The 25,143-nt window shown below is 46.0% G+C and overlaps 1 protein-coding gene across 1 annotated transcript in view; it reads left to right on the top strand.

Moving 5' to 3' along the window:
• The window catches only part of LOC119396652 (cubilin), a 129,528-nt gene that overhangs the window by 49,969 nt on the left and 54,416 nt on the right, over positions 1-25,143 (top strand). Inside the window, exon 2 of the mRNA XM_037663942.2 lies at positions 24,673-24,850. Coding sequence (XP_037519870.1) covers positions 24,684-24,850 — 167 coding nt within the window. The 5' untranslated portion in view covers positions 24,673-24,683. The remainder of the gene's footprint in view (positions 1-24,672; positions 24,851-25,143) is intronic.

The raw sequence follows: 25,143 nt of genomic DNA on the forward strand, positions 1-25,143 counted from the left end.
TGTTCTGGCGCGCATGCGAGCTCGCCATTCGCGTAGGTGTCGGGACCTTTATTCGATCGCGCAGCACGGAATGTTAACTCAAAACTGTACTCTGTGTATCGAGGACATGTCTGTTCTACTAGTCATAACTCTTAAATTATGCTTTCTCTGCTGCTCCAGCGAGGTCAGCCCATAGTCAGGAGGTTTAAGCCCTCCTCTTGCCTTACCTCGGGGGTAAACCATATATCTGTTATGCCCGAATAAAATAAGAACAACAACAAACAAACTGTACTCTGGAGGAGCGTGTTCACTAGCCAAAATACTAGATCCATGACCACCAAAGGTTCGCCATAAGGCGATTATAGTTCTTCAACGCTCACTTTGAAGACACCGCTATACATCTGATGAGTACTGACCTGACTACATCGCATGTGTGATTCATCTTAAAACCAGCTCAGCAACACAGAGAAGAAGGAATACACAACGGGACGGACGCATATAATGCATGTAGTTCCGTTTCCACGGTCTTCAATTCTTGTCATATCGGACTAATTTCGATTCGAAAACTTAAATCAGAGCCAACATTACCTTTGCCCTTCATATTCGCAGCGGCATGACGTGGTTATCTCGATCAATCACGCATAACAGTCGTTACGCTAAAAATTATATTGTCGCGTTTCAATCCGTGAGCACTGTATGCGCTCAACGGCGTCGACTGTCATGAAGTCAGTCGGCTCTAAAATCTTAGAAACCATCAAATCATTCAATCTGTACGTACGTTCTCAAGTGAGCTTAGGAAGTGTACCTACATCTTCTCTGTTACTCGCCAGCCAGGAACTTGTATGTCATGGCTGGTTAAGAAAGTGGTCTCGTCAAAGAACAAAAGTCAACCTCAGTCCACGAGGCGTGCACTACGGCGAGTCACAGTAGTTGCCACTTTTTCGCCAAGACAGCCTTACAGCCGAATCGCTTCGTAGGTATACCCACCCTCGGTGCTTCGTCGGACGGTAGCGTCGGAGGTGTCGTCCGCCAAACAGCAGATACCTCACTCGATCCTCTGTCCGGAATGAAATTGGTTCTACATGACATCGACAACTTCGAACGGCTCCTCATCGTCAATTATCGCTCTTCAACGGTGCCGATGTGTGGTGCTTCAAGAATACGGCCTTCCTTCCTAGACGCTTGAATAATCCTATTCGCAGCCTTCAGCGGTGCAACTTGTGCGCCTTTAAAGTGCCGAGAATGTTCCGTACGCGAAGATCTGGTTATCTCTCTTTTCACCCACTGCCCTCCGTCAGGAATGCGCGCCGCGATGAGACACAGAAGCCGCTCCGATTAATGTAGATAAATGTGCGCAGGAATATCCTAGGACGCAAGATCCATATCTGTTAGGTGCCGCTGAAATGATACGCCTAAATCTACGGCGCGCATGCGCAACATGAACCTTGCTCCGGTTCGACAACGTTCTGGGCAAAGTCGCTAAATATACATATAACACGAGCTAATGTTCCTTCGCACTTGATAATTAATGTAATTGTAAGTTCAACGTTGCTTCCACTCTTTGTGCGTATAGGGCTTCGTCGTAGGCGCTTCGGCAACCTTCCACATTTCTACGTGTTATAACGAGGCCATGCAGAACATATAGACACGTGGCTTACCTAGCGCGCTTGAAGCTGGCAGAAGCGGAAGACGGTGGCATTATCGTAGGGAAAGGGAACCAACGTAAAGAGCTGACACCGCCGTAGAGTCATGCATCCTAGTGTCTGCATTACCTTTCCCATTAAATGCACAGTACACATAGCGGATGGCTTGGAGAGAATGTTACTTTCGGTTTAGATTTCAGGCCCACGCAAGTTGAAATTTAGGTCGTGCTACGCCGGGCAACGTCTTTTTTTTTTTCATTCTTTCTTTTGACACAAATATTCGCCCGCGTGGTCTCTAGGTGTCAAACTTTTTCAGTGGTGCCGAAGTGGGATTTTTCGATGAATAGGACACTTGTCCTCGCACTTCTACGAGCTATCTTCAGCCAGACCTTTTGAAAGCGCGAGCGATGCGCGCTTTCAAAACGACTGAGTCTGACCACTGAATTGCACCAAACGTTCGTGGTCATTTTGGACACGATTGTACGTTTGATTTCACTGTACCATAGCCAACTGATAACGCGAGCTCCGAAAGCAGTTATTTATTGCTGGGAGCCATGAAAAGGGTCGTGAACTTTTCATAAGTTTTCTTCGACGCACTTGAATGCTAGCTATGGCGCAGTAACGGCAGTCTGCGTTCCCTAAGCCTAACTACGCATTACACCACCGGACAGAACCTTGCTGCGTAGTACACCGACGGGGCACAAAAATGAGGGTTCTCGCCTCCCTGTCTTCAACTGCTGCAGGCGGCACAGCAGTGCTGTGTGCAAGAGCGCCACGGTAACAAAAGATCGCCAAAACCTACGCCTTCTACGAGTGAACAAGAAAATAGATATGGCTGACGCTCACGCATGCGCAAAGCCCTTCTTTTATAGCTGTCTGGCTTCGCTTAATTGGCGGCTCAGGCGAACGATTCGCGGGATGCTTTTTCGCGAATGTTCAACTTCTCTTTGCGCTTAGCGATAAGGAATAAAAAAATAACAAACATTACATTTATTTTATGACTTATCTTTCTTTTTCAGTATGTATGTATGTATGTATGTATGTATGTATGTATGTATGTATGTATGTATGTATGTATGTATGTATGTATGTACGTTGGTTTTACAACACTTTATAATTTTATAGTGCGTTAAGTGACGACTGCCTCCTCCACACTGCTGCACGCATTTATCGAGACGGCGCCTAAAGCACAAGCAGTGCACAACGCTGCATCACCGAGTCTTCCTCGTGTTGGGGTCTCATGCACCGGTGTTTGCTTATCCGTGCCGCCGGGAGCAGCTGCTGCCTGAGCGATGAGCCTCGGCGGTTGTGTACCGAGCCGCCACCAGCGCGATCGCTTTTATTCCCAGGATAACATGACGCTTTCTTTGCATTGCGGGCGAGCGATGCCGTGAAAGCACCCGCTCTGCTGTCGACAGCCTTTCTTTCTCTTCTTTTTTCCCTCCAACTTTTACCTTTTTTTATGAAGTGCAAGCAGCATTCCTGGCGCCCATCGTGCGACAGAAAAAAAAAAACAGCGCATAGACTACGCAACATTTGTCTCGGAGCGTTCTTACGACATCCCGCCATATCTCGTCATTTTGTAGATAAAGGCAGAAAAAGACCCAGCGCGGTCGCACCTCGGGTAACTGTCAGAGTAAGCCTGCATGCCGTTTGTCCCCGTCTTAGTGGAATTCTGGAAAGTTTGGCGAATACGCAAAATGTTGCTTCCTCGTCGAAGAAAACTGAGCTCGAGAGAAAAAAAAAGAAAAAAGCGACAGTGAACACCAGGTTGCGACGAAGCGCGCAAGACGAAATGTGTTTGTCATAGCATGTCTACTCTGGTACACGCCGCTACTCGCGTTCTGAAACAAAATGAAAAACCAGCGCAAGACACGTGTGACAGACGCTGCGTGAACTACTCGAAGAATTATTAAACATGCATCACGACTGGCAACGGCCTATAGTTCCTGTAGCGCGTTCTTGGCGAGTTTTGTGTGGTGATCCTTACTGATACTTAGTTGTGTCGCAAGCAGACTCGCATGTGAATGTCTCCTGCACTTGTCCACACCTTTTCACAACAAAGTCCCAATACGTTTGGCAAAGCTTCAATGTATTCTGTTACCTTTCGGTGCACTGAGTGTCAGAACTGTGCACTGCAGAAGTTTATAAAATCGACTACCAATGTTTTTTTTTTAATGGTTTAGGGTCTAACGTCCCTAAACCGGAAATTTCGACCACCTGGGATTCTTCAACGTGCATTTTAATCTAAGTACACGGGCCTCAGATCGTTTTCGCCTTCATCGAAAATGCGGCCGCCGTGGACCAATGTTTTTTTACTGCTCAGTCATGATTACATGTGTTTAAACGTGAATACATCCCTGTATACTATATACGCCGCAGTTGCAGCAATTTGCTTGCTTTTTGTTTAATTACACACAGGCCTAACTTTTAGTCACCTTCCTTTAGACAGCTGCTTGTTCCGAGTCTAGAGGACCTAAATTTACCCATTCCTTTTTTTCTTTTTTATCAATAACATCGCTAGAAGTATAGATGGAAAATGCGAACAGTGGCTTTTCTTGCGAAGCGTTTTTCAGTTTGCGAAGCCTTCTGCCAATAGCCACGCTTTCAGCAAAAATCGACACATTAAACGCGTGATTTTTTTATGCAGTCAATATTTTTATACGTTTACTGTAGACTCCAAGAGATCTAGTTTTGGCCAGGAAGGGAAACGATTTTTTATGGATGAATTTCGCACTGAAAGGGACGAAATGCTGTACACCGAAGGATATGTTGTTTTTTTGTTGTTTTTTATCCGTTAGTCTGATGCACTGGCATGGTGTTGCGGTGACCATCTATCGCCGGTAGTTTAGACGTCTTGCATACCTGAATCGGTGTGTCCTCGACACTGTAAGGTAAGAGCGAGAATGCTGGCATCTGCTGAGTAATCACGTTCTTCCCGAGCCCCCGTTATAATCACTACAGCTGACAGAAAAGTATGTTTTACTTTAAATCTTGAACATGACGTATACTTGCGCTCAAGACCACAGTGTGTCACTAATGATCATAAATTGTTGCCTATTTTTCTAGAGAACATAACTTTTCTCCGCACGTGTCGTTAATAAAAGCATAAACTAGGTCCCACTAGAGCGACTAATTTCCGCGCTTTAAGGACTCGTTTAAAGAAACACAATTAGCATTCGAAAAAAAAACAAAAAGAAAACGATAGACTAGGTACGTAAGCGTTCCAATCATTTAAACTTCCCTCTTCTAAAAACAGCGAATTGTCGCTAGTGCGCAAAAAAAAAAAAAGAAAAACGAGCAGCTGTGCGCAACGTGCGGTCAAGACTAATAAGCTGCGCCGCGAGTCTGCACATCGCTTGCAGCGCTTGAATTTTTCTTTCTTATCATTTTTGTGCGTGTGTGTGTGTGAAAAAGGTCTCACCGGGACCGTAATAAAGAAACAGGGGCGAACGCGCAACGACCCATGAACGCTAATAAACCAAGCCGCAAAGGAGACGCGGGGACTCGGCGTATAAAACCAATCAATTCCCTCAGCCGATGATTATGCGTCGCTGTTCGCTCACACGAGAACCACGGCGTCGAGCAACCGTGGGCTTCGGGAAAAGAAAAGAAAAAGAAAGAACATCAAAACGAGAGGCTGCGTGCCGCGTAAAAAACAAAGGACGCACGCACGGAGTTTACACTGGAATCCGAGCAATTCCGCGCGACTAAAACGAAAAAAAAAAATGAACAAAAAACAAAGCCACGGCTCGCACCGTGTCACAGCTTGACGCCGCCGCACGCGTCGCATTTCGCCGACGTCCGCCAGCACCGACTCACGGCTGATGGGATCGGCAAACAAGACGTCGCTGTGTAAACGAGCCGCGCCAGAATGCTGACGTTCGCCCGCACGCCGATCTCGTGGGCTCGACTCTGGGACATTTCGTCTCGCTCTCAGAGCGTACGTCGACGCCGCCAGGGTTTCCAAATTACATCGAGCGGGTCAGTGTTCTGTCTCCCTCCGTGGCTGCTGCTTCTCTGGGCAGGCATCGAATCTAGACTGCTGATGCTGTGAGCTGCCTGAATCCGCCATGTTGGGGCTTCGAGCGAATTGCAGAGGCCCGAGAAGCCTTGCGGGCCAATCAAAGAGGAAAAGGAGGAGGAGAAAAGACTGGCGCGATAGCACGTGGAGCAACGCGATAAAATTAAAGATGTGTGCGGATAACACATCAGTTGACACCGCTTCGATCGACGAATACTCTCGTCCTGCACGGTTTGATTTGAATTGTACTTTAATGTGAAGTGTGTTTGGAGCGGAGGAGTGGTTATTAGCAGAAAAAAATAAAGGTGGCACTATTTTCTGCAGCACGGCTCAGCGTCACAGGGAAGCAACCAAAGGAATAGTACAATAGAGAAGAGAGGGAGGAAATAGAGAAGAGAGATGCGAGTACCATCTGCGCAGTAGTTCGTACATTTCTTTCTATTCTAGCGCATACCGCGGGCCGTGTTCCTTGCTGTATCACCCTTGGTCATGAACAAACATCTTGAGCAACATCTTTAAGTGTCAAATTTGTTTGGCGTTCTGCGAGCAGTCTGCACATTGAGCCACAGCGAGAACGTTCCCTGCGTGATGGAGTTTGGACTTCATGGAAATCTGCGCAGTAGTGCTGTATCTTCGGAAAGTTAGGGTAGTGTGAGCAGGCACAGCCGGCGTCAAAAGTTATAGACCATTAGGTCTGAGAAAAGTTTGAATTGCTCGGCAATTTGTAACTGTGTCCTGTCGAACCGCACAGAACGTGTTAGCGCATTTCAAAACAGACCGGAAACATAAATTGAAGGCTGCCTGCCAAAGCAGCGGGAACATTCAGGTTTTTCTTTTGTCTCGCGGACCCAAAAAGTTTGACGCTGACTGCACATTCGTTTATAAGTAAAACTCTTAGGACGACGTAACTTCAACATCAGTATTATTGAGTGTCGCCAGTAATAACTTCGGATGAGTCATATCTTAATCAGTAATGGTTATATTTCTGACATTCATTCTAAACTCTGATGGACGTTTCCTTAAAGTGTGAACGACACTGTACGTGCACGAGTGTTCGATGGGAAATATATGCACCCTGCTCAAAGCGTGGTGGTCGCTCGAAATGTAAATACGCGAATCAATTTTGAGGCTTTGAGCCACGTGTCGTCTATAGTCTGAGCACTTCACATTGAAAAACTGCAACATTATGTACACTGGAATTGGAGTCAATCGCATTGCCTTCCCCCTCCATCTCGCTCTAGGCATGGCCTCTTGCCCTTCAATCTCCTTCTCTCGTGCGACACACTATGTGACTCTTCGGTGGCCGGTGAATGACCGTTTCTCTAATGCGCTCGTTGGCGTTGTGTCATTGTTCTGGAGAGCGATCCCAAAGAGGTCCATCAAAAAGTGATTTTTAGTGAGCGCAATCGTTCGACCTATAGCTAACGAAAGCGGCAGTACATCTACAACGGAGTGCCTGGGCGCGCGGATATTAGGCTTTTTAGCTCACTGCGCCATTTGCAAAATGTCCTTCGTACATTAAAGGAGTGAGTGAGTGAGTGAGTGAGTGAGTGAGTGAGTGAGTGAGTGAGTGAGTGAGTGAGTGAGTGAGTGAGTGAGTGAGTGAGTGAGTGAGTGAGTGAGTGAGTGAGTGAGTGAGTGAGTGAGTGAGTGAGTGAGTGGAGTGAGTGAGTGAGTGGTGAGTGAGTGAGTGAGTGAGTGAGTGAGTGAGTGAGTGAGTGAGTGAGTGAGTGAGTGAGTGAGTGAGTGAGTGAGTGAGTGAGTGAGTGAGTGAGTGAGTGAGTGAGTGAGTGAGTGAGTGAGTGAGTGAGTGAGTGAGTGAGTGAGTGAGTGAGTGAGTGAGTGAGTGAGTGAGTGAGTGAGTGGCTTCACAAGCAAGACAGAAACGAAGCGCTTCAGCAAAAATTCGCACAGTCCTTTATGCATTCGCCTAAGACGACACGAAGGCGAAAGCCTTCTCCTTTTTCTTCTCTGTCGATTGTATAGATCCATCGCCCTCCCCCGAAAGCTTTCTACACCTAACGTGGTTTAGCACTGCCTCCAGGATCGGAGGCATCGCAGCTTTCTGCCCCTCGCATGGTTTTGCAGCACTGCCTCCAAGATCGGATCAAGTTTCACCAAGGGACAATGTCGTGTGATTACGTCATCGGTTGACGTCACATTGTGTGACGTCATAATGACGTCTCAAACTTTTGGTGACCTGTGAAGTCATATGATGACGTCATCGCATGATGATATTTTTTTTCGCATCACTTCGTGTTGGCGGTCAGTTGTCGTGTTTCATGAGGCATCTAAGGCTTTCGCCTTAGTATTCCGGAGCGAGCGAGTGATCAGAGAAACCAGCGCACGATGCGGTAGGGCCGCGTGAGCCACGAAATTAAGGCAGAAAGTCACATCGGCGCAAGAGCTTATCTTCGCCTCGCGCTCCGAAAGGCGTCTCGCCCCCGGAATTCCGCGGGGTTCTATCAGTGCTTCGCCAGGCGGATAAACCCGGGCGACCCGCCATGTAGCCAAGAAGCACGTCCATCGGGCACCTCCGATTAGAGAGACTCGGACCGCGACGAGCGAATCGATCGATTCTGCCGGGCAGTAGGACCCAGGAGGAGCATTCTCTCGATGTGTGGCACAACCACTTTCAACAAAGGCCATTTTCGATTGCACCACACTCGATCGAAGCACATATTGCTTAGCTCTTTGCCCTCCTACGTGTCACGACGCTCAAAGAAGGCTTTGCCAGAGCATGCAGTGTCGCGGAAGCTATTGGCTGCATCGGCCTATTCAGTGAGAGAATTCACTAACATGCGCGCTTACGTAGCACGCTTAAGGTGGACATGCAAGCGAAGTTGACCTGCGCAAGTCGACTACTGTCTTGCACAGGTGTGATCGATATGAACGCATCGAGCAGGCAAGGAGAGTGGGAAAGGATAAGGAACGAAGATGCCTTGCATCATATCACAGCTCCAGTGAGAGTTGCAACACATGCCGAAGTCAGTGAGACGGACATTTGAGCTCATTGGTATGCGTCCATCTTGATGAACACATACCAACGCCAGTGTCTTGGTTTTCAGCTTTTTTAGTCCGTGTCTGTTAATGCGTGCCCCCGTTTTCTTTCTTTCTTTCTTTCTTTCTTTCTTTCTTTCTTTCTTTCTTTCTTTCTTTCTTTCTTTCTTTCTTTCTTTCTTTCTTTCTTTCTTTCTTTCTTTCTTTCTTTCTTTCTTTCTTTTTATCAAGAAGAAATCAGTGCTCGACGGGAGTGACAGTATGCAGTGCCTGGTATACTTCAAACATTCCAGGCACTGCATACTTCAAGAAGAAGAACAAAACTTTATTTGCGAAGACTTCGTTGCCTCGAAAACAAGGCAACGCTATGTGATCGGGCCCCTATTCCAAGGCACCGCTGGCCCTCGCCATCCTTTCGGCCCTCCGGACCAGCCTGAGCTGGTCCCCGAGGGCAGGGCTGCATTTCACTTTGTTTGAAGTATGCACGTGTGTACTATCCCACTGCATACTTCAAACAAAGTGAAATACGTTGCATAGAAAGAGACGCTCAGGCAGAGAAATTGCCGGTCTAATCTGTGACGTTGGCGTCGCTTGCAGCAGCATACATAATGACCACCACCACCAGTCCTAGCTTGTTGGTAAGCTTGTACGTTTTGGTACATAGTTTAACAGTACAAAAAGATGAAGCAATATTTAGAAAAGCCGACACGGCAAGCACTGAACATTTAGCTACACATCCTTTTGCATGTGTGCCATATGTAAAAACCATCAGAATAAGTCATCATAAACGAATTGAAATTTTAAAAAATACGTGATATCGACACAGAAACGTTTTTCTATTTGTGCGCACAATCGATCGTCGCTTAATCGCGACCTTGCATATAACCGCGACTTCGTCAAATTGTCATGGCAATTTCTTAATGTATCTGTTTAAAGCGATAATGCGCAACTAGATTTCTGCCCGTGCATCAAGCACTGTCGCTAACATAAATTCGTGACTTAAACTCCGGCATCGCCGTGCAAAACAGTGTTCTTCATTACACGTAGAACGCAAAGTGTTGATAGACTGATGCTAGAGATGGCGCGACATTCAAACAAATGTCACACTGTACACATGAGGACGCTGTATATTCAGGCGGGACTCGCTCTGTCCCGAATTTCTCTACGGTTAAGCACTTGAGTACGAATGCTGCTATATACGAGCGCGAATGGTGGAGAGACGTTTAATTAATAAAAAAACGCGCTCCCGGCTGAACCATCCATCTTTGCAGACACTATTCACTGAATTGGATGTGACAGTCTTCGCACGTTCGCAGTTGTTGGGTACATCGTGCTCAGGCGGATATATAACTGTTCGGGTTTTACGTCCCAAAAACAACGGTATGATTATGAGGGACGCCGTAGTGGAGGGCTCCGGAAATTTCGACCACCTGTGGTTCTTTATCGTGCCCTTAAATCTAAGTACACGGGCCTCCAGCATATCACCTCCACCGAAATGCGGCCGCCGCGGCCGGGATTCAATCCCGCGACCTTCGGGTCAGCAGTCGAGCGCCATAACCAATAGACCACCGTGGCGGTTAGTGCTCAGGCGGAGCATATTTCCCAAGCTTAATAAGTCCACCTAAAGCTACCAGCATTTTACCCTTAATAACCAAAATAAGATGTTTTTTTATAGTACAGTACCCGTGGAATTCTTGCCAAACGCGCTCTTCATTTTTTTAGACGCGAAGCAGCTTTTGCGCTGGGCTTTGTCCGTAGTTCCATTGGCGACCGTCCGCTTTCTAAAACCTACCATATCCATCTGTAACATATTGAGCGCGCGAAGTCTTCTTCGTCTTGTTCTTCGACCGCCTTGATGATGATACGTGCAGAGCGCGCGCTCGCGCCAAAAAGAAGTCTTCTTCGTCTTGTTCTTCGACCGCCTTGAAGATGATACGTGCAGAGCACTTTAGGGGCCCGGGCTGCCGTATGCTGTCCTAGCTTTGCGTAACGCAGACAAACCCACGTGTGCTGGCACGCGCTAGCACGTTCGGGCCTGTGTAAGGGGCTGGGTAAGACTCTGTGGCATCTCCCCCTTACACTCTCTCAGCAATCATGTGATGGCGTCGGAGAACGAGATTCTGCAGACGCGCGTTGAACCAACGTGTTGTATCTTAGTCAGAACGCGCTGGCACGCGCTAGCGCGTTCGGGCCTGTGTAAGGGGCTGAGTAAGACGCTGTGGCCTCTCCTCCTTACACTCTCTCAGCAATAACGTGATGGTGTCGGGGAACGAGATTCTGCAGACGCGCGATGAACCCGCGTGGTGTGCTCCAACAAGAGTTCGGGACAAGTAACAGCAACAGGAACTACAGTGAATTCATGGTGTGCTCCACATGCAAGGACGCGTTAACATTGGGCAAGGGGCTCGTGATGAACGGAACCTTAAGTCGACCCATGCGCTGCTTCGCATCCCCACATGGTTCCCTTTAGTGGGACATGGTGAAATTTTTTTCGCTGTGAAAACGTTCTCTGTGAGCTGTGTACCATAGTGAACGCTGCAGTGTTCAGAGCTCCGAAGTGCTGGAGAGCTACAGAGCTCTCAAGCTCTGTATCCTCTCAATCGCTGCGCGGTATTAACGAGACTTTGACAAGCAACTCAACCGTCGCTCTCTTCGTAACAGGCGCACAGTAGCAAAGAAGACATCCGTCAATGGCTCCAGGAAATCGTTTTTTTGTTTGTTTGTTTTTTTTGTAGAATGTCGGCTTCTCAACGATTTCAAATTGCTGTCTTTATAAAACGTAGCGCTGAGGCGGAGGATTCCCATGTTTTCGACCAGGCGACCACGAAAGTATCCCCATGGTTATACTTAACGGAAACGTGCATCTACTACAATGAGTCTCGGAGGCTTACTTGTAGACCGCAATGGTCGAATTGAGAAGCGTCTTTTCTTGGAACCGGCCACAGTGTTGAATTTAAGCGTTCAATTGCTAGGCTTCGAGTACAACAACAGCTACGCATCTTCTTTCGCTGACGCTTTCATCAGTGAGCTAGAAAAATTTAGTAAACGAATCTGCCTTTTCTCTCTTTCTTTTTTCTTTTTTTCTTTTTCTTTTTTTTCGATGTCGAAAGTAATCACTACCTTTTCATTTGCTAAGAGGAACGGATTCTCATTTAGGTACAGCAGTCGGCTCCAAAAGTTTACTGAACACGAGCTCCACGAAACATATGAATTTCTACTCTGTAATTCATCCAGCCTCAAATTTTAATAGATTAGTTCGTAGATAGATCGCAAAAGCTTACATAGACGTATACTTCGTACTCTAGGTCCTGCATTCAGGCTTTGAGAAGAATTCAGTCCTTTCACAAATTGCATGTCCCGTAATCTCATACCCGGCTCGCGCGAATTGATAAGTGGCATTAATGGCGTTTTGTTTCCTGTGCAAGGATTGATGGTCGCTTCAGGTTTAGCGCAAAGAAACACGAGGGGACAAAAGAAGACACGAGTACACAGCTCTACTCTGACGTGAACATGTATCCCCCTCTTCTTCCGTGACCAAAAGAAATACACAGTTTATTATAGCCTCTAGAGTCAAGTTTCAATGTGGTTAGCGTACTTAAACATAGTTTGACCGCTTCACACTGGTGCTATTTGAGAACGTAAGCTCGACAAAATTAATCCCCTTCCACTAAGGCGTTTCTAAACACTCGTGTGTTGCTGTCGGATCCTGAACCAGATAAAACCCAACCACTAGGAGAGCGTTGCGAGTGCGTGTTTTCGTGAGATAACTGCAGCTTCCTTTAAGAGGGCTTAATTGGAGGTTGTATTGTTCTGCTGCACTGGCGTTTATCTGTATTACAGAAATGGAGGGAGAAGTGGGTATTTGCGAGTGTCTAGGCGATGGTGAGGCCGAAAACATAAAAGCACTCGCTCGCAGCATTTGTGGTTGCGGCTCAATACGCTTGAAAGGACTCGTTTCAAATTTCGATTCTGCGATCAGTGAGCGCTTCCTGCCCCCACGGGTTAAATACAAGTCCCACATTTCTTCTCTGTAATCATCGACACAGCACTACCAGCGCTTCCGTGTCTAAGTGTTCTTTACGCAATAAGTGGTCACAGTTTCTTTCCTTGCATTTTACTGTTTTCAAAAAAGAGCTCATTAAGAAGCGTTGACTGTCCTAGACTAGTCTGTTTCCACACTTCTTACCACGACGAAATCATTGAAAAGCGTACTTAATATGTACTGATGGGCTAGTTGGTGAGCCATGACCTTTGATGAAGCAGCGCACAAAAGGACCAATTCACGCACACATAAAATGACACAAGCACAAGCGCTGTACTGCAACTGATGCTTTACTGACGAAAGACCCATTCTATATAAGGCGGGTCTTTCGACAATAAAGCATCAGTTGTAGTACAGCGCTTTTGTTTGTGTCATTTTATGAGTGCGTGAATTTGTCCTTTTGTGCGCTGCTTTATCAAATATCATTGAAGAGCAAGTTGCAAATTGTTACTTTAGTTAGTTTTCCTATCTTTTTTTTTTGGGGGTGAAGGGGGTGGGGGGCAGTATCAACCAAGGAATTAACGTTCTCAAATTTCGCTGCTGACGTTCCCGAAATTTCGCCACAACTCCTGCTCGTTTTCTTTTTTATTTTTCTTTACTGTCTCATCGAGCACGGAGAGCGGTCGATTCCGCTTCTCGATTCGAGTTTACCGCACCTAACCTAACCGAACCTCCTAATGGGATCTGGCAACAGGGTCTCGGCCATTGCGTGTCCCGCAGACGCGCGGAGACGGTTGGCAATGCCACCCGGCTTGGTGCTTCCCTCCTCTCCCGTTGCCATTGAGCGCACCATTCTTGGCTTATCTCGCACTGACCGTCGGCAGCTCTAAAAGAACGACGACGAGGACATTCAACCGGGATCAATAAGCCGAAGCGGTCAAGCGTCCAGCGCCACCAAAACGCGCACGCGATAGGGGAAGGAGAGACACCGTGCCGCGTGTGCATGTGTGTGTTTGCGTGCGCGCGTGTGTGTATCAAACATTATGCGTTTCCGCGTGTGCTTAAGCTTTCGTTTCCCTTTGTGTACCGTTGTGTGGCTCTGTAAACTTGGACCTAAGTGTTTGCGTAAACGTGACGTCTATAGGCACGTCTCTCTTCCAGAGCGCTTGTGTCGATGTTTGGTGTGTGCACCCCGCCCACGCACTTACGTGCGGCTATTTATGTGAATGTTTACCCCTGTTTGTACACACCTGCGTTAGTATGCTAGCTTACATGTGTGTGCCTCCTTCTAAACCCGTTTCCGAAGCGCGAAGTTGCAGACAACACGCATATGGCAAAAGACAGGTGCTGATGGTGCGCACGTTTGCCTGTAGCTCTGCCCGTTGCTTGTCTACGTCAACGCCTGCCAGCTGCACCTCATGATCCTTCGTTTCCCAAACAGTCCCACGCGCACGTACATGGACACGGCGCACGCGTGCCCGTCTCAAAGCACATGCTGTGGAGTAGCCCAGGAAACATGCTTTGGTCGATCACAACGTAAGGCTTCACACTGTTTTACGCTCCAGCCTTTACTAGAACTTTTATGTTTACGCTTCCTTTCATCGTGTCCTTTCCCTGCTTGTTCATGCATATTTCTTTACGTTTCTTCTGCGTTGCAGTTGATTTTGTCCTTTTTACTTGCATGATCTGGTTCTACACATTAGTTTTATTGCGGCGTCCATTGACCGTGCTTTCCTACCACTTGTCGCCGGCAGTCGATGTGTGGATGTGTCTAACAGCGATACCCGGCCGACGTGTAGAAGGCGCCTTGGCTAATGCTCAAGTCCTGTTACCGTGTCCACTCGTAAAGTGCCAACCTTCCTGTAAGACATTAACCTTTGTTTATAAATTCAAATACTTGGTACTTGAAGTACACTTTTTCACCAGAATGACACCGGGGCAGATGACGATGACAGTAACGAAATGTACTCAAAAAAAGCACTGCGCATGCCAGGCGGCTGACCACTTCTACTATATTTCGCTTATGCCGCAATGCAGTTCTTCATACGTACTTGATAAATGCTTGTCGTCCTGTCTGATACTTGCTTTACATACACAGGGGAGGGGCAGCTTGAATGATAAGTGTGAAAGAAAGAAAGAAAGAAAGAAAGAAAGAAAGAAAGAAAGAAAGAAAGAAAGAAAGAAAGAAAGAAAGAAAGAAAGAAAGAAGGAAAGAAAGAAAGAAAGAAAGAAAGAAAGAAAGAAAGAAAGAAAGAAAGAAAGAAAGAAAGACGGAGCACACGCGCACAATCACAACCAGTGAATATTGCGTGCAGCTAACTATCGCACACTGTAAGGTGGCATATCAGATTTTTCAAATTCTGATTAACCCTGCTGCCTTTCACCTCATCTGATTTTTTTTGTCTCTTTCTCACGAACAGACACATTGTACGTTATATCCACAGGTTTACTCGTTTCTGACTTGTGATTTTCAAAAAGCAACGTCATTTACAGGAAAGAAGTGCCGCCCAAAGCATAGCTGGTCACGCGGTAACTACAGGCCTACGCGATAAAACGCGATGACCGTGATCGTGCAAAGACCAGAGCTCGAGAGTCTACGCGAAGGATGACTCCACATCATGTGTGAATCTTACACGCTGGCGTACAGTAGCTGCCGAGGCAAGCAGGCCTCGACCGGTCGATAGAGAAGCCGTGTGGAGCCAGGACGAAGCCGAAGCCAGAGCCGGGCTTGCTTACCCCGCCTCATTGGAAGTCGGGAGGAAGGAACAAGAAGGCGCTGTTTCCTTTTTTCCTCCCGGTCCACTCGTTTGCTGTACGGCTTCTCGCATCCGCTTCAAGTTGGCACGCCGTGAGGCCGGAAATAGCCTCGTTCTCAGCCTTCGTGTTCTTCTTTTGTTATTTTGTTTTGTTCGCTCTCGACTTAGCGAAAGCCACCGACACTCATTTTAATTGAAGTGGAAGGGAAAGCAAACACGCCTGTTCCTCTAGAAATTGGAGGTTATAATAGCGTGCTCGAGAATGCTTCAGCTGCAGTGTGCCCTTTGTGGTTTCTCTATCTACCGAGAATCTGGGTGTTACATCCAAGTAGTCGTCTTGGCGATATCTTTTCTCATACAGAACTGTTATAATGTTCGCTGCTTGGCTTGTCTTTTTTTTAAGCGAGAGCACGACCAGATTTTGTTGTAGAGTGTGTGAAGCGATGATTGATTGATTGATTGATTGATTGATTGATTGATTGATTGATTGATTGATTGATTGATTGATTGATTGATTGATTGATTGATTGATTGATTGATTGATTGATATTCGACAGATATCTAGATATATATGTTTAGTTAGTTAGTTAGTTAGTTAGTTAGTTAGTTAGTTAGTTAGTTAGTTAGTTAGTTAGTTAGTTAGTTAGTTAGTTAGTTAGTTAGTTAGTTAGTTAGTTAGTTAGTTAGTTAGTTAGTTAGTTATCTATTTCCTTATTTCTATGGCAAAGTAAGATTAATTCCACTGTATCAGGCGCAGCATACTGACTGCTTTATGAACTGCTTGATTCATTGAGTTATAGTTGCTTATTTCGTTAATTAGCTTAGTCAAAGAGGAGGCGCTGCCTTAGTACAATGCACATGCACTTACGCACGCGAAAAGATGACGACGTTTGAAGTCGCAGCCAAGTGTTTCCTCGTCTTTCTGCAGCAACTGAGTAATGCTCTAAATCTCGCACGATGTATTGTCAACCATATATTTGTCAATTTGCTTCTGGCGTGTATGAATTGGCGTTGCGAAACAAAAAAGAAAAAAAAATGAGCGACGCAATCCGGCTGAATTCAAATTCCGGGCCCTCTTTCTCTCTCTCTTTTCTTTTTCCCCCTCTCGTGACGTAGACAGCAACTGCTGCCCTCCCACCTGCGTGGCGCAAGTTACGTCAGTCGCAGGTAAGATGGCGGTGCGTATAGAACACTCCACCCCACCCCCCTACCCGGGCGCAGTTTCGATAAAGACGCCCGGCATCGTTTTCAAGCCACCCCGATCCCAGCAAGAACCAGGTTCTCATGGTAGAGCAGTGCAGCGCGTTTTCCTACCCTAATGAGCACAGTGGCATAACTTTCGGTCGCCGTCAAGTGCGTGAGAGTCACGTGACTGGATCAGAAACGTAACGTGTGTCGTCACTGGTAGAGCGGCACGTCACTGTCGACTCTGACTGTGGCAGTAATTACGCTGGCGAATGAGTGAAAACCGCGAAGCGGCACGGTGTGGGTTACTGGTTCTCCAGTGACACGGGCCAACCACTTACGCTACCAATAGCAACACTTATGCAACGCCAAGCAGAAGCTTTTCCTTTCATTAAAATTTTCGCGGTGGCACTACGTCACTCGTGACGTTTATGCTCAGGTCACGTGACCCTCCCGCATGTGACGACGACAGGAAGCTCCTGCTCCTGCGTTATTTAGGTTACGGAAACACGCACCAGGTTCTTATGGCAGGACAGTGCAAACCAGTTAATAATAATAATAATAATAATAATAATAATAATAATAATAATAATAATAATAATAATAATAATAATAATAATAATAATAATAATAATAATTTTGGGGGTTTCACGTCCCAAGAACACGATATGATTATAAGAGACAGCGCAGTGGATGTCTCCAGAATTTTCGACCAGCTGGGGTTCTTTAACGCGCACCTAAATCTAATCACGCGGACCCCTAGCATATTGCCCCGATCGAAATGCAGTCGGGAGTCGATCCCGCGACCTTCGTGCCAGCAGTCAAGCGCCATAACCACTAGACCACCACGGCGGGTGAAACCATGCAGTTAAGCACAAAAAAGACGGCAGCAAGAAAAGGCTCTTGCTATCAACTAAACACCTTGAAGCTCAGTTAAAGGGACACTAAAGAGCAAAATGATTTTTCTCGCATTAGTAAAGCAGTCTTCCACGATACCAAAAACACCACGCTTTCTGCGCGAAGACGCTTAATAAGCGAGAAAACGCGCAAAAAGAAAATACAAGTTTCGACGCCACCTTGTAATTCCCGCACCATTTGCCGTGACGTCACATATTTTTGACGGCGCCTGCTTAGGCCTACGTAGTTCCTAATCGGTTAAATCGAAGTACATTGTCCTCTGAGGGGGCCGGAGACTTGACATAACGAGTTTGTGGAAATTTCGTCGAGCCAGTGGCGCCAAAATACGTTAAATGCTCTTTGAAGTCTTTTACGTCACGAATTACAATGTTCGGCGAGAAATTTAAAAATGAAACTTTGAACTTGGTTTTCTGCTCTAATAATAAACCTATGGTGGTGAAATAAACTACACAAGAGTTCCCCGAGGACACTTTATCAATCTAAACCAATTCATCATTTCTCTTTAGTGTCTTAGAATACTGTAGGATTGGGCGTGTTGGTACAACATGGTTATGAGTGCAAAACAGCGCAGCCGACAACTGTTGGAAATGTTGGAAGTTCAGCGCTCTGTGTCCTCTTCTGTCTCCTCCTGTCGGCTGCGCTGTTTTGCACTCATAATCTTTAGTGTCCCTTTAAAGGATACAACAGTTGCCTGACTTCGCGAATATTTGGAAATGAGAAATTGAAGCGTTGGAAAACGAATTAGTCTGTGGTATCTATTCCGGTCATCCGGTTCCAGCCGACATTCGAGGCTTAGTTTAGTTTTGTTAACGAGGAAAGTTGGGCAAGTTGGCAAGGCTTCATAATTTAGAACAGCGCAAATGAGAAGGAACAGATGGAAAAGGAAACAATGCCTGTCCTGTTTACGTTAAAAGACAGGGCGTGCACACACGGACACAAGAGAGTAGTCAAGACACCGCAAACGGCGTTTGCGGCGTCTTGACTTCTTTCTTGTGTCCGTGTTTGCACGCCCTGTCTCTTTAACATGAATACTTACCAACTAGCTCAACTCTCTGTGATGCTGTCCTGTTCTCTTCTGAACCTGTCCCTTGTGATTCGCGCTGTTCAGAATTATGAATCAGTTTCGCTTCATATCCTCGCCATCGCTGCCTCAGAACTCAAGGTGCAGAATATTTCACCCTCGTAAACGATTTAGCCCTCGAAACGATAAATATTTCACCCTCGTAAACGATAAATTTCAAAAACTACGCTCTCGTAGCAAGCGCTAAAAAAACGAAATAATGCACAGCTCCCGGTTTTCCCGAGGTTCTGAGTAACCTCGTGCATAAATCATTGTGGAAACCCCAGTCGTTTACGCGGCAGACGCCGCCGTGGGAAGCGGCTCCACGCCAGGTTTTGAAATATATATCACTCCGGTTTCCGGTTTCCAGTCTACTCCGCTTCTTTATTTATTCTTAAAGGGCACTTCCTTTAAAAGAATGTAAAGAAAGGGGTATCAGTATTGCGTTCTGCGCATCCCACAGCGTGCGTAAACATTCGTAGAATTGTATCCTGTCATAGCCGCAAACTGACAACACTACAGAAAACAAATTTATTAGGGGCGAAGCTCCTTAAGGCGGCACCCGTTCGTCCCTCGTAGTCGTCGTAGTAGTCCGTAACAAGTCTTACGCTTTGACCTCCAAGGTGGTGCCGGTGGGAGATTTCTCCTGTGCGTTGTTGAACAATAAAAAATTCGCAGCGTGCGCGTTAACTAAAAGCCGAATTCTTCTGTCTCTCATTCCCCATTAGCAGCCATTGGCATGTTCCAGTAGGAAACGTTAGTAGAAGTAGAAGTGTAAGTCTTAGCTAAAAGCCGACTTCTTCTGTCTCTCATTCCCATTAGCAGCCATTGTTTACCTCCAAGGTAGTGCCTGGTGAGATTTCTCCTGTGCGTGATTAAACAATAAAAATTTTGTTCAAAACGCCGTTGATTGATGAAATAAACCAACGAAAGACGCCAGATGTTTTGTAAAAGCAGAACGAAAGAACGCCAGATGTTTTTCTTAAAGTGTAGTAGTAGTAGTTGTATGTAGCCACCTCGCCCGATCGTCAACGGGCGAGGTGGACCGGCAACGGCGCGAGGACCCTGCCGTACGAGAGTTAAATCACACTAAAAGACATACTTTGCGGGCGATACACTCTAGTGAGCTTTCAACTTTTCGTCTTAATGTACATGATAAAGAAATTATTTCTACGAAAAACGCAAGGCACACCTTGAGCAATATATTTGGTTTTGGGACGCTAAATGGAACCATGAGGCGATGCGAAGCCGGAGCACTTGCACGATCGCGTTCCGTTGGCTTTCGTTGGGCATGCTACCGACCTCGCGTCGTGGAACGCGCGTCCTGTCTTCCCTCTAGCCTTGCCTTTAATTCGCACAGGGCGAGCGGGGAATGCGGTCGCTCTTGGCGCTCTTTCGCTCGGGAGCGGACTTCTTCCTTGCATTTCACCGATCACAAGTGATAATGAAGGGACCACGTAAACCAACAGTACAATAAAAGTTTGATGTTTAATATATACACGATGTTTCACACTCTTTATATTATGTACTGGGCGCATTTCACGGAAGAGTTTCACGGTTTACAGATTTTGTTACGAAAACTAGAAGCAGCGCGAAAAAAAACCACGACAAAAATAGGAACACACACAACAGGACTAGCGCTGTACTGCCAACTGAATGTTTATTGAAAAATCACCACTTATAGCTATGCCACCAAAAACGCCTTTTGTGTGTGTGTGTGTGTGTGTGTGTGTGTGTGCGCGTGTGTGTGTGCGTGTGTGTGTGTGTGTGTGTGCGTGTGTGTGTGTGTGTGTGTGCGCGTGCGTGTGTGTGTGTGTGTGTGTGTGTGTGTGTGTGTGTGTGTGTGTGTGTGTGTGTGTGTGTGTGTGTGTGTGTGTGTGTGTGTGTGTGTGTGTGTGTGTGTGTGTGTGTGTGTGTGTGTGTGTGTGTGTGTGTGTGTGTGTGTGTGTGTGTGTGTGGCGTTTTTTGTGTGACAAGGCGTTTTTGGTGGCATAGCTATAAGTGGTGATTTTTCAATAAACATTCAGTTGGCAGTACAGCGCTAGTCCTGTTGTGTGTGTTCCTATTTTTGTCGTCGTTTTTTTTTCGCGCTGCTTCTAGTTTTCGCATCATGAACCGACTCGTCCAAACCTACAAGTTGTTGCTAACACAAATTTATTTGTTGTTGCATATGTAAATTTTCTATTAAAATAAACCTACATCGGAGTGTTTGCTGTGGAAGTTGTGAAACGTAACAATTAACATTTGTATTATACTATTTTCTTTTACGAGCGTGCGTTCTTTTCGTGCCTCCTCCTTTGTGTTTGAGCAGCGCGCTGCAAGTTTCTATAGCTGCTTGCCGTTCTTCCTGTGGCATTCCAGTTTCTGCTATCGCATTCATTGCTTCGCCATTGAGGTGAAACTGTGACTTTTTCTTTCTTTTACGAGCGTCGCTGTTTCTAAGAAACGCATTGTGAGCTGTAAATGTACTTGAATATAATGATGAACTAATAAAAGGGTTCTTATTATATTAATTGACACTGTTATAACAGCTTTTTTTAATACTGGAACGTTCTGAAGCAGAATCGCCATTATGAAAGGTGCTCTACAACCTGGGGCTCCGCACGAATCGCGCTGCTAAAGCACTGGGCCCCTATTCATAGAAACGTCTATCACCAATCATTTTCGTAGCATCACATTTGTGTCAAGCACGATGCGGGACGTATCACTAGTGACGCTGACTGACCAATGGGAAACGCATTTACGACGGAGAAGTTTTGGGAATTTGGCCCTGAATATGAGAGGTATTTCGCTTTCATCTTCCTCGGTATGTGACCGCGCACCGCCAGCAATTCAACGCGCGACCCCTTACGCAGCATACAAAAAAATAAAAAATAAAGCCAGTTTCACGCCGGTGAAATCGTCTTTCTTTCTTTCTTCTTTGTTTTATCCCTCTTTCTTCAATCTTTCTTTCTTTCTTTATCTCTTTTTGTAATGCCCTATTGCTATTTCCTCCTTTCCCTCCTCCTAACCCTCACATCATTCCTTATGAGACTCGTACATGGCTATGCTATAGTTTACCCTCTCACCTCCTCCTTTCCCTCATCCTCCCCCCTGACATCACTCCTCCTTACCCTCACTACCCTTTGCCATCCCTTTGTAAAGCTATACTACGCAAGGCTATGCCATGTTCAACCCACTCCCCTCTCCCTTTCCTTCCACCCTCACCCTCACATCTCTCCTCCTCACCTTCACTTCCCTTTCCCACCTCATTGCTACACTATGCCATGCATGGCTATGCTATGCTCTACAGGAGCTGCTTGACACATCACCACTTTATGTGGCGCATACCCACCGAGTTTTCTTTACACGCTCCGCGCGGCTTTACCTAAAGCTTAAACAGCTCTCCGATGTTAAAAAGCTCCATAGCCGTAGAACTCCATGACGAGTGCTCTAAAGATGCGTGGCGTGACGCTGTGGAACACTGCGAACAGCCGGGGCTGAATGCCTGTCTTCAGGAGGGCGGGGCATGTCCGACAGGAGGTTGCGCAACCTTCTATTTCGAGATGATGAAAAACGGGCTTCCTCGCGCACTCGCTTGGGGTGTTTCCGCTTGACGCGATGAAAGCCAGGTTGCCTCTTTCCTTTTGGACTCTCTCGTCAGATTGGTGGTCGAGTATGTGTTGCGCAAATCGTGGTGCAATCAAAAGAGAGAATACTTCTGCGTCACGTAATGGCCACGAGACTGCCTGCTTTTTTTTACATCCATTGAAGAATAACAATAATATCTGAGGTTTTACGTGCCAAAACCACGATATGATTACGAGGCACGCCGTAGTGGAGGGTTTCGGAAATTTTGACCATCTGGTGTTCTTTAACGTGCGCTGGCATCGCACAGTACACCGGCCTCTAGCATTTCGCCACCATCAAAATGTGACCGCCGCGGCCGGAATCGAACCCGTGACCTTCGTGTCAGCAGCCTAGCACCGTAACAGCTACACCACCGCGACGGACCTTCATTGAAGAAGCAAATGCTTTTTTTTTTAATTTTCACTAAAGAAACGTGCAAAAATTTCTGACAAAACATCTGGATTCATAGCCGATATAGCTAGTTATGGATCCTTACCAAAGATGACATGTGGTGGTATATTATCAATAAGCGAGTACAATATTAATAATCATATAAATTAAATCGCAAGACACATTCACATTTTCAAATACACTGACGTAGGAAAAAGAAGAAAACACGGAATAACGTGACATGTAGACACATTTAGTAGTAATCTACGAATACGATATTAATATGGTGACATTCATAAGCGGCTGCGGATAATCGTTGTTTAGTATGTGTAGCTGATTAACCGTTTGTTTAGCTAAACAGCGCCGTGTGTACGCAATCGTGACCATACGCGATCTCACAATACTCGCGAATTCGTGCCGTGTTGTGTTCAATATTGAAATTTCTAAGCACTCGGTTTCTGTAACAATGTTCTCTCGCTGCATCCACGCACTATCAAGCAATACTGCAGTGACGTTTTGATATAGTGTCGTGCTAAAATACGTTGTAACATCCCGCCATTGTTCCCGTGACGTGTAACAACAGTTTGTATTTTAGCATGTGTTCTGAGTAAACGTTAATTGTTAAAGGGTGAAACACCGCTGATTCTTCGAGTAGTGAGGCATTTGGAACTAATTCTTTACTTATTTCCCTCCTTTTCACCTTTCATAGGCAAATAATAATGACCCAACTCCTTATGACTGAACCGGGAAAACGCGTGTTCTAAGTGAATTAAAATCGAATAAGCTGTAAGAATGAACAAGGCAGCTACATCGAAAGAGCACCAACCAAAGCTGTTGACATTAAATTATTAAGGTCGTTACGCACCGACTGACAGCCGAGAATAATCCCTGTTTCATTTTTTTTTTCGTTTTTTTTTTAACAATGGTAACCAAGCGGCATCTTTTATTTCATGAATGCGCTCATTTCAATATGAAGTAGTCGTAAAAAGTGAAGCGTATACAACATAGTTAATATTTCCATTTGGTAGCAGATTTGATTTATTGATTGATTGATTGATTGATTGATTGATTGATTGATTGATTGATTGATTGATTGATTGATTGATTGATTGATTGATTGATTGATTGATTGATTGATTGATTGATTGATTGATTGATTGATTGATTGTAGCACCAAAGCTTATTGGGAAGAATTATCAAAAATAACAAACAACCAATGAGCTTCGCAAATATTTCGCCAGTCTGACGTTCATCGGCCCAGAAAACAGATGGTGCGAGCTGGCCTGCGCCGTGTACATAAAACGTAACGTCTGCAGTGCCCTGGGAGAGATGGCGATCGCTGCGCAATTTATGCGGACACGGCACCGGCGATCAATCGGCGATGGACGATAATCGACGATATCGTGGCAGCCATGCACGTCGGCGGGCAGCACGCGCCAGGGGCATGTTTCGTATATCGAGGGTATCGATTTCATGCTTAGCGTGGCCACCCAGTACTGTAACGGGAAAACTTAACCTAATGTGTGTACGCACAATTAAACGAAATAAGTGGCGACGAAGACGACGGTATCAGCGCTGGAAGCGCTCTCTTGTGAGATGCATTCAACGCCGACGCATGCGGAGCGCTTCACTGCCGCTTTAGCATTCTCTTCGAAATGCAAAAACAGTCCATGATTATACCTAGCGATCATGGTAACGTCGACGCCATTATGTCCGCAGCTAAATAGAGCACAGTCGGTCACTGCAATATCTCTTTGAGTCACGGTTTTAGATAATCGTCAAATGGTAGCACCGGTACCTGAGTTTGCGATATTCTATAAAATAATAGACAGTTTAAGAATAACGTTCGTAGCGTTAGCGTTCGTTGGTTACGATACTATATTTTCGTAAATGAACGTCCGAACCCAAGTGGTTAGCGTATGACTCATGCGGATTGGGAACAAACGTTAACGCAAAAGCTTTGCGTACCCAATTATAAAACTGACTAATAATGCCTACACTTGTTCTTAAACATTGGTTTCGAAATGTTAAAGCTTGTGTGGCAGTAATTGGTATAGGAGTAAGTGTGCGAGTGTCCGTGTCACGACGTGATATTGACGCCTATCGTTTCTCCATTCTTGGTACAGAATGTGACCGTATGTTCATCAGCAACCCGGACGGCCCCAAGAACGGCAGCTTCAGCGCCCCGCACATGGAAAACCCTCTGGGTCATTCTCGACAGTGCATCTACACTTTCATCGCACAGGAGAACGAGAGGGTCGACATCAACTTCACCCGCTTCAGGGTGCGAGGATCTTCTCCAGAGTGAGTGTCCTGTATATTGTGTGTAGTTTAATGTCAATAACAAAGAACACTAAAATGATTTGCTAAGCTAATCTGTGTTATCTTACCGCAACCACAAGCTCAGTTGAGAAGTTAGAAAGGAAACGAAAATAATCACAGGTTAGGTGGTCCCAAAACCTTCGTACTCTCTCAGTGTCTCTGAGTTCCTTTAGTACGCCACACGCCGTGAATAAAAGCAGCACACGCACAAAAACAGAATCAATAGCAATGGTGGGACTGGCGATCTTGTACCTTCTCGAGTGAGTTAGCAGTTA

Source organism: Rhipicephalus sanguineus, chromosome 6, assembly GCF_013339695.2.
Source record: "Rhipicephalus sanguineus isolate Rsan-2018 chromosome 6, BIME_Rsan_1.4, whole genome shotgun sequence".
NCBI classification, from domain to species: domain Eukaryota; kingdom Metazoa; phylum Arthropoda; class Arachnida; order Ixodida; family Ixodidae; genus Rhipicephalus; species Rhipicephalus sanguineus.